A 13159-nucleotide genomic window follows, 5' to 3' on the forward strand; every position below is an offset into this window, starting at 1 on the left:
CAGATGAACAGTCTGCTGCTTGCCCTGAAATTCAGGGATGGGTATAACTATAGAAATAATGGGGAGAAAACAGTTGAAGCTCCCCTAGATACAGCCTTGTGGGAATTGGGGAAAATTCTTGCACTGGGAGATCAAAGCTTCCCTAAATATTTTTAGAAGCAGTAAGCCCGATGGTGCTGTGGATTGATGAATCTGAGTATACTGGCAAAATGCTTTTACAAGTGTCTGTTTTTGCTCCTTCCTTAGTTGCAGAAGGGTAATTTTATCTCCTTCATGAAGATGACTGTGTTTGTTGCCTTGCTCACCTTTTCATTGATTCAAAGGAGCTTTATTCAGTTCTGACTGTGCCGAAGACAGCAGCCACTTTGAGACAGCAGCAAATCAGATCACTTGGTGCTTGGCCTAGGTCAGTTCAGGACCACTCTGATCACCTGTAATCTCTTTTCAGATAAGCTGGATGCAGACTACATCAAGAGGTACCTGGGGGACCTGACCCCGATGCAGGAGAGCTGCCTCATCCGCCTGCGGCAGTGGCTCCAGGAGACGCACAAAGGCAAAGTGAGTTCCTGGGGGTGTCCAGAGTGTGTGACACACAAGGTGGGCCTGAGGAAACCTCCTGCCACACCCCCTGGAGCTTACTCTTTCTGCTAAGTGGCCCTCCGTGATCAAAACCTAAATTTAAGCAGTGGCAATAGGAGGAGTTCGTTGTGACTGTCCAGCTGACTTTGCAGCTGAGGTGCTTCAATAATTAGCATGAAAGCCTCTCAGACTGTCAGTTAAACTGCCACAGGGTAATAACATCAGTTTTATAAGTCTTCCTGGTTTCTACAATGACCTTATTTTCACATTTGTTTGTTTTGGCCAAACATCATAGTCTTAAATACTGAAACAGTGGTAGCAGTGGAGCCAGTTAAGTCACTGATAGCAAAGCTGGGGTTTTTCCAGTGCCTTGTGATTTGCATGTGTGTCTCAGCTTCCTCTACCTTAACAATAAAATACAGTCTGTGTTCTGTCCTGATTTATTTAAATTGGACTGACTTGGTATGGTCATGCAGGTGGAAATGATTACATTAGAGTTCATGAAATTTTTATATCCCTTATGAAGGTAGCTGCAGTGCCTGACAGGGCTCATGATTTTGTTTCAAAGAAAGGCTGATTTCCTTGAGTAACTCCCAGTGTTACCCACCATCCTCTTGCATTGGTGCAGGGCAGCACATTTTTCAGCTTCTTTTGTTTGGGTTTCTGTTCTTGTTTCAAACCTTGAGTACAAAATTTGGTGTGGTTTTTTTAATAGATCCCAAAAGATGAGCACATTTTAAGATTCCTGCGTGCCCGGGACTTCAACATCGACAAAGCAAGAGAGATCCTTTGCCAGTCACTCACGTGGCGTAAGCAGCACCAGGTGGATTATATTCTGGACACCTGGAATCCTCCCCAAGTGCTCCAGGATTACTATGCAGGAGGCTGGCATCACCATGACAAAGGTATGGTTTCAGTACAAAATATGTATTGAACAGCCATTTTACATTTTGAATCAAAGGTGATGTCTCTCTGTTAGCTAGAGGTGGCTGGTTAGAACTTCTCAGTTGTTAAGTACTAAAGACACTTAAATTCATAGAATATTTCGGGTTGAAGGGAATTTAAAGTAATCTTGTTTCATCTCCCTGCCATGGGCAGGGGCACCTTCCACTAGACCAGGTTGCTCAGAGGCCCATCCAGCACGGCCTTGAACACTTCCAGGGGCATCCTCAGTTTCTCTGGGCAGCCTGTTCAGTGCCTTTGCCAGCCCTTAGCTGCTGATCCAGGAGGCAGACCCTTGGATCAGAGTCTTTCTGACTAATACTGACATACTTAAGTCTGCTTTGCCAGGAGCTTAAAAAAATTGATTAATTGCACTTCTGTAGTGCTCTGAGATGCTTAAAAGGGTGTTAGGCAAATGCTGAGTGTGCTCTTTCAGTGATTAAAAGATGTTTGTAAATAAGTGTATCTTTGTAATCAATTTATTTCTGATGTTGTATAAGTCTGCTGATGGCATAAATTAATATTTATTTGGCATTACAATCAGCTTAATGATAAGAAGTGGAATGTTGAAAAAACATCAAATAGAGCAGGTTTGTTTAAGAAGAGAAGCAGCTTTGACTGAATTCCCTTTGTACTGTGAGCCACAGCCTGACACACTCCCCTGTCCCTCTGCTTTATCGTGCGCTGATCTTGTTGCTAATACATACATAGAAATGAAACACCTTGGAATTTGTGGTTTGAGGCAAGCTGGGCTCTTTAGATAAGGAAATGATCTCTTACTGTGAGTGATCTGTGCTCTGATTGAGTCTTTTCCCACCAGGCACCATTGTTTCTGCTCAGCTCTTCCCTTTTCAAGCAGCATATGAAACAGGGCAGGATGCTGTCAGCAGTAGTGACCAGGAGACAGGGAGGACGCAGCAGAAGTTTAATCCCAGAGCTTGAATGGCTCTTCCCTGCTGCTCTGGGTTTGACAGACCTCAAACTGAGAAAATGGAAAATGAGAGTGTGCCTGTAAGGATTGTAGGGAAAAAGACCTGTTAATAAGTTCTCCCTTTCAGCCCGTTCCTTGTCTGTCCTTTGCAAAGACTTCCTCTGTCAATAGCACACAACTTGGTCCTGCCAGCGAGCAGAAAGGTGCAGAATGCATCAAAAGCTTGTTTAATGTTCTGCTGAGGAGTTCTTCAGTCTTGTGGTGAACTTCGTGCCCCCTCCCTTCCCCTGCAGTTCCTTTGATCTCTCTTGCAGCATGCCCACAAGTACAGCATGGCTTTGTCAATAATGGAAACACGATTTCAGAACTATAATTTATCAGTTCTCTATAATTTAAAATTTTACAGCGGTAGGTGCTTTTTTTAAACCATCTTTTCTAGTATTGCTCCTTTCCTCCTACAGATGCTAAATGTGCCAAACTTAAGCTGGGTGAATGCTGTGTGGCTTTTAGTGCTACAGCAAAGGCAGCAGTGATAACGAAGCATGTTGTCTAGAATGAGCTATCAGTGCTAAAGAATAGAAGTTATTATTTTGGCTTGCAATTAGCACCGTTTTCTGTACATCTGCGTGGCTTTTATTTTGACAGGAATGCTTCAATCTAATGTCTTTTTAAAATCACAAAGCTCTAATGGAATATAAATTGTACAGTGATAGCACTGTCAGCTGAGACTCTCCTTCATGTGTCATTTGGGTGGACCAGGGTTACTGAGCTGTTAGTTTGGGTTTGGAGGCATCTGTGTCTGGGAGGGAGGGAGACCTGCTATGAAGCTTAATAGCAGTTTTTGTTTAGTGTTTCAAAAGCTAAACAGTACATTCCAAGATAAGTGTGTGCCGATGTTAAAATAACATTTTCTTTGAGTCCACCTGATAAAACATAAAACACTGTGAACTTTCATGGGGGCAGTGTCTTTGCCAAATAAATAACTTGCCTTGACTGTAGTTTTGGTTGGTTGTTGGTTTTTTTAATAGTGTATTTTTTGCGGTTTCTCCCCTTGTATCTTAAAGGACTTAATGATAATTTGATAACCTCCTTTGCAGCTGTTGGAGGGGAGTGAAGCTGCACAGACCACAGGACTTGAGGGAGATTTTTATGTAGAAAGCTTCCTTTTTTTCTTCTTTTTATATTGTATGCTAACATATTCACTTTAATAAGCTGGTGATTATTTAGCCTGTGTATTAGAATAGATGAAGCAAAGCTTAACAAGTGCATCACAGCTTTAGCAGGAGGCTGGGAGCTGTTTTGGACAACTAAGGGCCAGAGATGCAAGCTCTGATTCTCAATTTCGGCCAACACAGTAATACAGCTTAATGCCTGAGTATCCTGCCAGTGTCAGGCTGCCCCAGTGTGCAGGCAGACTGTGGAAAGACAGGGCTTTAATGCAGAGGGTCCAGCTGAAGCTGATCTCTGGAGCAGAGTCTGTTCTCACCAGGCTTACCCTGCATGAGCGGGGCTGTGTGCCAGTTCTGCACAGTGACAGAGCTGGAGTGTGGCTCCAGCAGGCTCCGCAGAGGGCAGGCTCTGGGTTAACACTTGGTTTCATTAATTCCCACATGTCAGGATGGCTATTTTTCAGGAAAGGTTGCTGTAAACTCTCCAGAGCAATATTGCATCCCATGTGATAAAAGCCTTACAGCCTTCCTCGCAGCTCTGCAGTTACAGGAAAAGCTTCAGTTCATTGGTGTACCTGAGCTGTCCTGGAAGCTAAGAATAGTCTGTGTCATTAATTGTGTATACCAAGGTCTGGAGTGTACTGATGTACTCAAAGTCCTTTGAACTTTCCATGAAGGTCAGGGAGCTATTTTTGAATCAGGTTATCTCCATTTTGCAGCTCGCTTACAGGTAATCTGTTGGTGTAGCTGCACAGTCACGTTTATGTTGCCATCTGCTCCTGACTCTTCCTCTTGCAGGGGAGGTTTAACTGTTATGGTTTGTTTCCATCAGAATTCTTTAGAAGTAGCTCTCTCAAATGTCTCTTGCTGTGTTGGTGAGGGTGCTGTTGGTTTGTGTCTCTGCAGACGGGCGCCCGCTGTACGTGCTGAGGCTGGGCCAGATGGACACCAAGGGCTTGGTGCGAGCGCTGGGGGAGGAGGCCTTGCTGCGCTACGTGAGTGTTCCCAACACTGGGTATTTTAGTTTAGAAATTCCCTCTGCCACAGCATCCATCACTGGCTATTCTCATGTGCTCTCTGGCCGTCAGTTTTTGGTTGGAATACGTCTGAAAGCCCCTGGTAGCCGTTCCTGGTGCTTTCTTTCCCACTGCAGGCTGATGGTGGAAAGGTGGAGTTCCTGGCAGCTCCCATGGTTATTGATTGGCATTTGCACAGATTCTTCTGCACTTGTGGAGGGCTTCAATCTCCAGTCTCTGCTCTTGTACAGAAGAGAAAATGCCACACTCAGGTTTTTGTCAAGCCTGTACTCCAAGGATAAGAATCATTTATTTTTAAAGAAAAAGTGCTTGCCTGTAGTTCTGCCTTCTCTAAAGGCATCACTCAGACTGTTGGCTGTGGATGTGCTCAGCTTCCAAGCAGAAAGCTGGCAGAATTCCAGGTTTGCACTAACTTTTTTTGACTCCTAGTAATGACAGGAGCAGCCACAGTGACTACTAAAAGCAGGGGCTGGATTTTACTTTTCTCTCCTAGTGGCGTTTCCAAGCAGACACTAATTTTGTTTGCTTGCCCTGGTTCTGTTTCAAGGTTACTTTCTGTGATTTCAAAAGGGGTTTTAATTTCTGAGTAATTAGGGATAATTGTAGTGATTTCTAGTTCATTCTTTAGAGGAGGGAAAAGTTTATGCTGGTTTGATCTTGTAGTTTTAATTAATCTTTGGATATAAACATATTTTCTTTATCCCACCTACTGAGCTTGAGGCTGTCTTTTCTAAATCCCACTCTTTCTTGTGCAGGTTCTTTCAATAAATGAAGAAGGGCTGAGGCGATGTGAGGAGAATACAAAAGTATTTGGCAGGCCAATAAGGTAAAATCTGCTCTGTGGGAATTAGCTGCTTTCATGGGGTGTGTGGGGGGAATGTCAGGCAGTGGAACAAGCAGAGGACAGGCTGTGTCTCACATGCAGGTGCAAGCACAGGTACAGTTAATTGAGAGCCTCCCCAATTAGTGCTAGAGGGACTGTGGCTGGGGAAGCCTGAGGGATGCACAACACCTGCCCCAGCAGCCTTTGTCTGGTGTTCATAATGGTTCTGTTGGGGCTGGTACTCTTCAGCTCTCTTGTACTGCTGGATATCTGCAGAGCAGTGCAGCCCAACTCCCAGATCTGTTTGGGAGGGGATTTTACAGGCATTGGTGCAAGCTGCCAAGAAAGCAGGCCACGATAATATCATGAGTAACATTTCCAGGAGTTTGAGGTGTGGCTTCCATGTCATTTGTTCATCCATAGTCCACTCCAAGGCTCATTACACTCAGTTCTGGTTTCATTCTCCATTTATTATATGTGGCTACTCAGCTCTTGATTCAAGGTGAGGTCATGAGGCTCCTGTGAAACCTGGGATCTGATTTTCCAGGTTCTGACATGACTTCATGTGAAGTTCAGTCAAAAGTGGTTTGCTAGCCCGTCTTTAAGTCATTGTAGGGGTCACTTGTGAAAGTAGCAAAATGAATTTAAGGGCATGGAACGAAGGCAGAACCAGCCTTGAAAAGATGCCATGTTTCTTGGACTCTCTCCAGTTTCTGCCTCCTTCCCCTAATCTGTAATGTCCAGGGATGTGTCTGCTTATCCTGTCCCTGTTAGAGAACTTGCTGCCCTAGCTCTCCAAGGGAGGTCAAATCCAAGGAGAGGTCTCATGTGTGTAACAATGGAATGGTGTTGCCTGCTGGATCTTCATTTGTAGCCGTAATCCTAAAGGGCTGCATATTAAACATTTAAAGTGAAACAAAGAAGGGTTTGGTGTTTCATAGAAGCCTTATGCATAATGTAATGGCTGCTGGCTGGTGCAGCACAGCTGTAAATCTTGAATTCCTGCCCAGGGTGAGACCTGAACTTGGAAAGAAACTGAAACACATGCTGCAGCTCAGTAGTTAGTATTAAGAACATATCTCTTCCTATAGAAAAAGCTTCCTTCCCTGAGATCTGACAACAGAATTAGCTTTGACGTGTATTGGCACCGTTGTGCACTGTGTTAGTAGAAAATCTGCACTGTGAATGTTAAATTGCTTCAGAGCAGGAGCGTGGCCACTTAATTGATCTCGCAGTAAAAGCAGTGCTTTAATGTTTGGGCTGACTGTTGACAGGATCTTTTTTTGGCTTCATATGAACTGAACCTTTATCTGGAATCTGAAATGTCTGTGGGAGAATGTGCAGGGTGTGCAGAGTGATCATTGCACACCCCTTAAACTCCAGTGTCTACGGGCAGCACAAAGCAAGGAGGTAAAACAAGAAACCAAAACGTGCAGAGGCTCCCCACATTTCAGTATGTTGGGCACTTGCAGAAGCAAGGAGAATTTTGATGCTATTGAGATTTTTCTTCTTGTCTTTCTCAAATTCAGCTCTTGGACCTGTCTAGTAGACCTGGAAGGCTTGAACATGAGGCATTTATGGAGACCTGGTGTCAAGGCCTTGCTGAGAATCATCGAGGTGGTTGAAGCTAATTACCCTGAGACCTTGGGTCGTCTTCTTATCCTAAGAGCACCTCGAGTATTCCCAGTTCTCTGGACACTGGTACGTGTGTAATCCAAGGTATTACTCAGTTCTCTCAGTTTGTGAAAGCACTTCAGAGATCAGGCTGTATGTGCAGCAAATGCTGCCATTTGGAAACATGTCCTTTATGTAGGATTCCTGGAGTGGGTTAAAAACCACCACCTAAGAACCTGCTTACATAGTTGGTTAATTTGGCTTCTTTGTGGTGTGAGCTTTGCATAACCAGGATGGTAACACCCAATGTGATCAAAACTGATTCTTTCAAAATTGACTTGAAAACAATGTAAATTGACTTGAGAAAAATGTGAGGGGCTGATCTGTTGTGTTTTTCTTTTGTTGTAGGTTAGTCCATTCATTGATGACAACACTAGAAAAAAATTTCTTATTTATGCTGGAAATGACTACCAGGGTCCTGGGGGACTGCTGGATTACATCGATAAAGAAATTATCCCTGATTTCCTCGGTGGAGAGTGCATGGTATGAATATAAACTATTGTGTAAAGCAACTTATTAGTGTTTTTTTTATTTTTCCTCTCCTCTAAGCAAAGAAGTCTGTAAGCACAGAGTGATTCCTGCTGTGGTTTGGAGGTGGGGGCTATGGTGTAGGATTCCAGGCTCAGTGCTGTCTTCTACATCCACTTTAACAAGAGCAGTACAATGCTTCTCTAGGATGAGTATCAAATACCTTATCAGAACAGCCAAGCACAGCTAAAAGCCACAGTCTGTTCCCTGGAAAGTTCAGGCAAACATGGTTGCAGAGCTCTGAGCAAGAGTTGTCACCAGCAGCTGATCCAAAGAGCCTGTGTCACCTAAAAACCAATCCCATAAGGAGCCCGTGGGAACATGTGGCACATAAGAGGGCTCAACAAACAGCCCAGTCTCCTCACACAGGGTGTGCAGTGAGCCCCAGCAAATCAGAAAAACACTTTTACTGCAGGATACTGTAATTTCTCAGTCCCTTGTCACATGCCTTCATAGCTGTTTCCTGCCTGGACCTTGGGTGTCAGTTGGATCTGGCATGGTAACATCTCACTGACAATACTGTAAGGTTTGTTTCACCTGTAATGTTTTTGACAACACAGGTTCGCTGTGTTTTCAGCCCCTGTACGCTCTCTAGATTAATTTCTGTACCATTCTTGAAAATTCATCTGTGTCTGTTCCAACAGAGCCTCAAATGATAATGAAGTACAGTTAGATGTGTTGGAGTAGAGCACGTGTTTATCTCCAGTGCAGCTTTTTGCTGCAGCAGTAGCTTTCAGTGTCCTCTGATTTGGAACTCAAAGCTGGCAAAATCCACTGCTTAAGTAAGCAAAAGTGAATGTTACCAGGAAGCAAATTGCTACAGTACTTCCTGCCAGTTACAGGCAGTGGCAGTCTCTCTCTTCTTCTTTACTTCTGTGTATTTGAATAAAAATGACTTCTCTGAGATCTTTTCAATTCTCTGTTGTAATTCAGTTACCAAACACTTTTACTTCCCCAGACACTTCTGTGGAACCTGTTGTCAGCTTCATTGCTGCAGGCTTCTTAGAACAGAAGTTTGCTTAGGGAAGTTGTGTAATCACTTCCAGTACTGAGTTATCAGACAGCTGTAACTTCAAAACTGTTAACTTTCCTGGCTTCAGTGTCCTTTCACCTGCTTGGAAATTTACTGTATCTCCCACTACCCCTCGTTAAGTTCAGCTACCCCAGTTCTTTCAGATCTCTGTAGCTCTATTTTTTAGACTTAGTAACCATTGCCACTTCCCTCAGGATTCTGAACTGTCTCCCATCTTTCTTCAGTGTAAGGTGGTGTAAATGATAATTACAGCCTTTCCACAGTCCCTTTCTGGAGTGGTGGCTGTTGTGAGTGTACAAGATCTGTTCCCCTGGTGTCCAGTTCTGCAAACATCTCACCCAGATCACTGTAAAAAAGAACTGCATGTGTATCATGTACAAGCTATAAAACTACTTTCAGACTGTTCCCTTCTCCAGAGCATTGCTGAATGTTTGTTTCTGAAGCTGGCAGGCAGTGAACATGATGGGATGGTCACAGGAGATAATTTTTAATGGTTTTTTTTTTTTGTTTTAGTGTGAAGTACCAGAGGGTGGGCTGGTTCCCAAGTCCCTCTACCGGACAGCAGAAGAGTTGGAAAATGAAGACATCAAGCTTTGGACTGAAACAATCTACCAGTCTGCAAGTGTCTTCAAAGGAGCTCCACATGAGGTACAGCTCCAGCTGCCCTTTGCTTTCATCTCAGCCCTCTGCTCTGAACCCTTGTCTCTTGGCCTGGGAATGGTCTAGTGCTTGTTTATTTAGTTGCTGTGCTTCCACCTTCTGTAGCTGGTGCACGGTGATGCTTTAGTAGCTGAAGTTTGTAACTGGTTCTCCTGTTGTTTTGTTGCCATTTAGGGAATATCACTGGTTTTCATTCTGTTCAAAGCTATGTTCTTCTAAGCAAAGCAAGCAATATTCTCAGAAGCTGTTGGAAAGCTTCTGAAAGTCTTGTGTTAAAAGAGACACCCCATCAGGAGGGAATTTGTATCCGTAATGCCTTTTTTTGACTATTAAAAAGCCTTTTTAATAGTAGAAACTAAGCCCAGCAACAAAAAAGCTCTGTTCTTTGTCTTTTTTTTCCTGTAGGAGTTTGCCTTTACTGAGCAAATTGCTGTTGTCTAATGTGTCTTTCCTGTCTCAGGTTCTCATCCAGATCGTGGACGCCTCGTCTGTGATCACATGGGATTTTGATGTGTGCAAGGGCGACATTGTTTTTAACATCTTCCATTCCAAAAGAGCCCCACAGCCTCCCAAAAAGGACTCTCTGGGAGCTCACAGTATTACATCCCCTGGTGGGAACAATGTCCAGTTGATAGACAAAGTCTGGCAGCTGGGGCGTGACTACAGCATGGTGGAGTCTCCCCTGATCTGCAAAGAAGGGGAGAGTGTGCAGGTGAGAGAGGAGAGAGGCAGATGGAGCCAAAGCTGCCTGTTCTTACTCACAGCACTGACGACTGAGTGGTGACTCAGTGCTGGGCTGGCTGCTTGCTTTTGGCCAGCATTTCAGCTGCTGTTCAGTCTGGGTGCTGCTGGGAGCAGGGATGGGATTTACGTGGGATCTGCTGTGAGGGGAAGTTGCCATCAGTCCGGTAGTGACTGAGATGGATCAGCAAGGAACCTGGGGAAGCCACCTGAAACAAAGTGCACATCCAGAAAGTAGCAAAACATGCTTAGTGCTGTAATTCTGACAGTTATTTTCTGAAGCAAACAGTCTGTTTGAGGAGTATCACAGTGCCTGCCCTCATTAATGAGAGAGGGCTGGAAATCAAGTCAGAGCTTCTGTGCGTTTGTCCCTCTAATGGGCAGTGTAAGAGCTCCTGATGGCCAAAGCTCCTGAAGGTTTTTTATACCATTTACAACCTGTCCTTTAATTCCAAGTTTGGTATAACGTGCAGCATGTTTACAGTCACACGCTGCCACTGCTGTTCCTGTTCACTTGAAATGAGTCAGCCTCTGAAAAAGCAGCTCCTTAAGTCACCAAGATGGAAGTGTTAAACTGGAAATACGGGCAGTGACCTCTTGACTGTGAGGCAGGAGCCTTGACTGCTCTTTTCACTGTCTCAAAAGGACAGCTGTGAAGGAAAATAAATGAAAAAAATGGATATCGTTTAAAAGCAGAACTTGTTCTTTCAGTGTATTAAACCCTAACCCCTCTACACTATCAAAAAGCTGGAGGAACTGCTGGTGTTCCATCCCAGCTTTGATAAGGATGTTGTGTGGGGAGAGTCTCCCAGCACTGCCATTTGCCTTAGGAGCTGAAATATTGGCATTGGGGAAAAATTCTGGGCATGTAGGCACTTTTTCTAAGCTTGGAAAAGAAATGTCAAGCCTACAAATCTCTATTAACCAAGTTAATTTTTGATTTTTGTTGTGTCTGCTTGCAGGGCTCCCACGTGACCAGGTGGCCTGGCTTCTACATTTTACAGTGGAAATTCCACAGCATGCCTGCCTGTGCTACAACCAACCTGCCTCGTGTGGATGATGTGCTGGCATCTCTACAGGTGTCCTCTCACAAATGTAAAGTGATGTACTATACAGAAGTGATAGGATCTGAAGATTTCAGGTATGTCTGGCCAAGGTCAGCCAATGTCAAACCTTTCCGATTATTTGGATGATCAAGTCAGTGTCAACTTCATTTAAATACAAGTAAATTGTGAGGGCCTTAAAAAGTTGCACTGAGGGCAACTAATGTATAAAAGGGGTTAATCAGTTCCCTGGTGGTAATCATCACTGGTCACTTGGCTCTGCTTTGAGAACTTGTTGGGCTTGGCAGGTTGTCCTGTAGAAGGGGGTGCAATTCAGATTCCAGTTACTGAATTTCATTTTCTGCCAGTGGATAAACTTGACTGAAATTAAATCTCTGTCTCTTTGAACAGCATCTGGTTTTTTGAAAGGGGTGCAGTGTCCTCATTATTTTATGTGGTGAGGCAGAAAAGCTTTTGAGTATCTGCACCAAAGCTGTTACTTGCTTTTTATTCAGTGTGCAAACAAATATAGATGCAGAGCAGAAATCAAAATCTTCACGTGTTCTGAAGCTTAAAACTGCTTGCTTGCTTTTTTTTCTGCAGGGGATCTATGACCAGCCTTGAATCAAGCCACAGTGGATTCTCCCAGCTCAGTGCTGCCACCACCTCCTCTAGCCAGTCCCATTCCAGCTCCATGATTTCCAGGTAGTGCCACAACAGCTGAAAAGCAAATGGATGTGATGGCTGGACCCTCGCCCATGGCAGCTGACTGCAATACAGCATATTCAACTGGCAATTGTGCAAAAAAACCCCACCCCAAAAAGCCTTTTATAGATAGTAAAGTAGCTGTTTGAATTTTACACTTAGTGGTTTTGGTCTTTGTTAGATCCAGCAGCTTGTCTCTTAACTTTAACCCTTTTTCCTAACTCAGCCATAAATATTTTTGCAAGTGTGCTTGCACAAATCCTAACTCTGAACACAAGGGCTCTTACTGAAAAGGAAAAACAACCAGTGCATCAGTTAAGAATGAATTTTTTTTTTTTTAAACTCTGTAGATGTTAAAAAGCAAAAAAGAAAAACCCTACCAAAAATGCTCCGTAGTGCATTAGAGATCAACTGCAAGTCTCCTGTCAGGACACTCCTTGCCATCCTGAGAAATCCCCTGTGATCTTCCAGTGCTGTAAACTGTTCTCCTGTTGCCACTAATGATGTCCGAGACAAAGAACAGCAGTTGCTGGATACTTGACTTTGTGAGTCCATTTTTTTCAAAGCATGCCCACAGAGCTGTGGCCAGGCTGTAACACTAAATATAACTTTTGTATGAGCACATTTCTGGGGAATCTGAGCTCTGCATCTTGCTGGGTTGAAGCAATTTGTTCTTTCCTGAGATGTGTGCGTGGAGCACTGCAGAGAGAGAGGCAGAGAGCAGGCTCTCCCTCACTGTGTCACACTGGGCTCATCCAAGGCTGCTCTGAGCTTTTGTTCCCAGCTCTGTGCTGGAGCTTCACTCTGCTTCCTTAGTGCATTCCAAGCAAAGTGATTTTACTGAGATTCTCTTCTTGTCAGGAATTTATGCAGAGTTGCAGCTTGCTGCTTAAACCAGTCTGAAGGAGGTGTGGCTTCCATCCTTCCTGAGCACTTCTCCCTCCTTGGGGCCTCCTGTTCTTCCCTGCACCTGGCAGAAATAGAGCACCTGAGTTCTGATCAGCCTTCCTGTGGGCAGGGAGCTCAGGGATCTTCCCTCTGAGTGATACAGGAGAAGATGCTCTAGGGATTTTCTCCTCCTTTTTCACTACTGCCACTGCCAGAGGTGACCTGCCATTTGGGATTCTGTCCCAGTTTCCCAGGCCCAAGTTGGACTCCTGCTGAACTCTGTCCAGGTGTTCTTCCCTCTCAAGCCCTCTCTCTATGCACAGCAAAAGGCTCTAAAGACTGAACTGTCAGGCAAATACTACACCTGGCAGTGGAGCAGAGAAGATTTTGGTCTGAAATGCAGCAG

The 13159-nt window shown here is 44.3% G+C and overlaps 1 protein-coding gene across 1 annotated transcript in view; it reads left to right on the forward strand.

The window, feature by feature from the left end:
* Positions 1-12020, forward strand: part of SEC14L1 (SEC14 like lipid binding 1) — a 39234-nt gene extending 27214 nt beyond the window's left edge. Inside the window, exons 7-16 of the mRNA XM_042032662.1 lie at positions 449-558; positions 1295-1484; positions 4528-4616; positions 5414-5484; positions 7011-7182; positions 7504-7638; positions 9230-9364; positions 9837-10088; positions 11080-11258; positions 11764-12020. Coding sequence (XP_041888596.1) covers positions 449-558; positions 1295-1484; positions 4528-4616; positions 5414-5484; positions 7011-7182; positions 7504-7638; positions 9230-9364; positions 9837-10088; positions 11080-11258; positions 11764-11869 — 1439 coding nt within the window. The 3' untranslated portion in view covers positions 11870-12020. The remainder of the gene's footprint in view (positions 1-448; positions 559-1294; positions 1485-4527; positions 4617-5413; positions 5485-7010; positions 7183-7503; positions 7639-9229; positions 9365-9836; positions 10089-11079; positions 11259-11763) is intronic.
* Positions 12021-13159: the final 1139 nt, after the last annotated feature.

The sequence above is a fragment of the Corvus kubaryi genome, unplaced genomic scaffold (assembly GCF_017639235.1).
Source record: "Corvus kubaryi isolate FWS band 111438036 unplaced genomic scaffold, C.kubaryi_AGA036_p1.0 37353, whole genome shotgun sequence".
In the NCBI taxonomy this organism is placed as follows: domain Eukaryota; kingdom Metazoa; phylum Chordata; class Aves; order Passeriformes; family Corvidae; genus Corvus; species Corvus kubaryi.